This window comes from Anomaloglossus baeobatrachus, chromosome 4, assembly GCF_048569485.1.
Source record: "Anomaloglossus baeobatrachus isolate aAnoBae1 chromosome 4, aAnoBae1.hap1, whole genome shotgun sequence".
NCBI classification, from domain to species: Eukaryota; Metazoa; Chordata; class Amphibia; order Anura; family Aromobatidae; genus Anomaloglossus; species Anomaloglossus baeobatrachus.
The window spans coordinates 686,512,641-686,514,602 of NC_134356.1; the positions used below are offsets into that span (position 1 = coordinate 686,512,641).

Consider the following 1,962-nt stretch of genomic DNA (forward strand, 5'->3'; position numbering starts at 1 on the left):
GATTCTGCGGCTTTCTTTCCTTGGGGGTAAATTATTATTTCATTTTTATTTTCTTTTACATAAAGTGAAATAATTGTTCCAGTTGCTGCCCCGATACACACAGGAGCACACAGGTCCATCAATGATAATATGGAAGATATTTGTTTGAAGGACAAGATGTTTCACAGTGCAAATTTAATCTAAAAATTTTAATCGTAATTAATTTAAAAATTATATAAAATACATAAAAACTTAGACCTTCATTAATATTTTGAAAGAAAAATAATTGTTGGTTTAAAGGTAATTAGGAAATAATTAATAAAAGTATAGCCTGATACACTGTGCAACACGTAAAAAGACTGGAGACTACCTGCAGTTCACTCGTAATTTGTGCTTTTCTCTAGATGCCGGAGAACAATCTGACAGAGGTCAAGGAATTTTTTCTCTTAGGCTTCCAAGGCAGCGAGAATGCGAGAAAGTTTATGTTCTTTTTGCTCCTTGTGGCTTACAGTGTTACAATCTGTGGGAATCTCCTGATCATCATCCTGGTGTCCACCAGCAAGATTCTCCACACTCCGATGTACTTCTTTATCTCACAACTGTCCATCGGAGACATCTTGCTGATCACAGATATTGTCCCCAACTTGCTCCATATTCTACTAAGTAATGGGGGGACCATTTCTTTCATAAGTTGTATGGCTCAGTTTTATTTCTTCAATACTGCTGAAGCTTCTGAATGTCTTCTCCTCACAGTGATGTCCTTTGACCGATATGTGGCCATCTGTAACCCCCTCCGTTACGTCTCTATCATGACGGGCACGTTGTGTGGGAAGTTGGTCATCACCTTCTGGTTACTCAGTTTTTATGTTTCATTCATGTACATTATAATATTATCAGGGCTAAAATTCTGTGGTCCGAATATAATTGACCATTTATTCTGTGATCTTGTTCCCTTAGAAGACATGGCCTGTTCTGATACATTTCCTATAAAACTACAGATATATTTATTAAGCATACCATTTGTGGGTATTCCTAACCTAATAATTGTTATTTCTTATGCCAACATTGCCCGCGCCGTCTTACAGATTCAATCTAATGTCAGTAGACAGAAAGCCTTCTCCACCTGCAGCTCCCACCTCACTGTGGTCTCCATATTTTACATGAGTCTCTCCAGCGTGTATATTCTTCCAAATAGTGGACAAACATCTGAAATTAATAAAATCCTTTCTCTATTATATATTGTTTTAACTCCACTGATAAATCCCATAATATACAGTTTTAGAAACAGAGATATTAAGAAAGCCGTGCAAGAAATCATTCCGAAATCTCTAATCTTGCGACTAGAAAATAGAATAAAAATGGAAAAATAAAAATTATTGTTGCCAGACATTGATCATGTTTAAAATGTAAATCTCTTGTTTAAATGATTTATTTAGAGATGAACAAATTTGTTTGAATTATATTTGGCATGAATTTATTTCCAGAATGAATTTTTTTGCCATTAGCTGCAAGGAAATTCTGCAAAATTAGGAAGTAAATTTGCTGAATTAATGAAGGACTTAAATATGGTTAGAAATATACTGTTCTTGTTAGTAACCTTTTCAACCATCACTGCAGCCTGTTGTCCAGTCCTGGACTTCATCCAGCCTCTTATTTCCATATTTCTAAAGCACTGAACATCATCTTCATCCTTCAGCACTTTACACTGCAGCATCAAAGAAGGCTGAGAGGAGACTTAATAGCGGTCTACAATTATCTCAAAGGAAGTCACAGTGCAAAGGGAACTACCCTGTTCTCAGTGGCTCAAGGAAGTAGAAGAAGCAATGGGATGAAACTAAAAGGAAGTAGATTCAGATTAGACATTTCTCACAGTGATTGCAGTCAGAGGGGAACAGGCTACCACGGGAGGTAGTGAGGGCAGTCAAAGGGGAACAGGCGGCCCTGGAGGTGGTGAGGGTAGTCAAAGGGGAACAGGCGGCCATT

General features: G+C 37.3%; 1 protein-coding gene across 1 annotated transcript; it reads left to right on the forward strand.

Moving 5' to 3' along the window:
• Positions 1-383: 383 nt before the first annotated feature.
• Positions 384-1,349, forward strand: LOC142302864 (olfactory receptor 11L1-like). The gene has a single exon (XM_075343971.1). It carries the CDS (start codon positions 384-386, stop codon positions 1,347-1,349), a length of 966 nt encoding a protein of 321 aa, XP_075200086.1.
• The last annotated feature ends 613 nt before the right edge of the window (positions 1,350-1,962 follow it).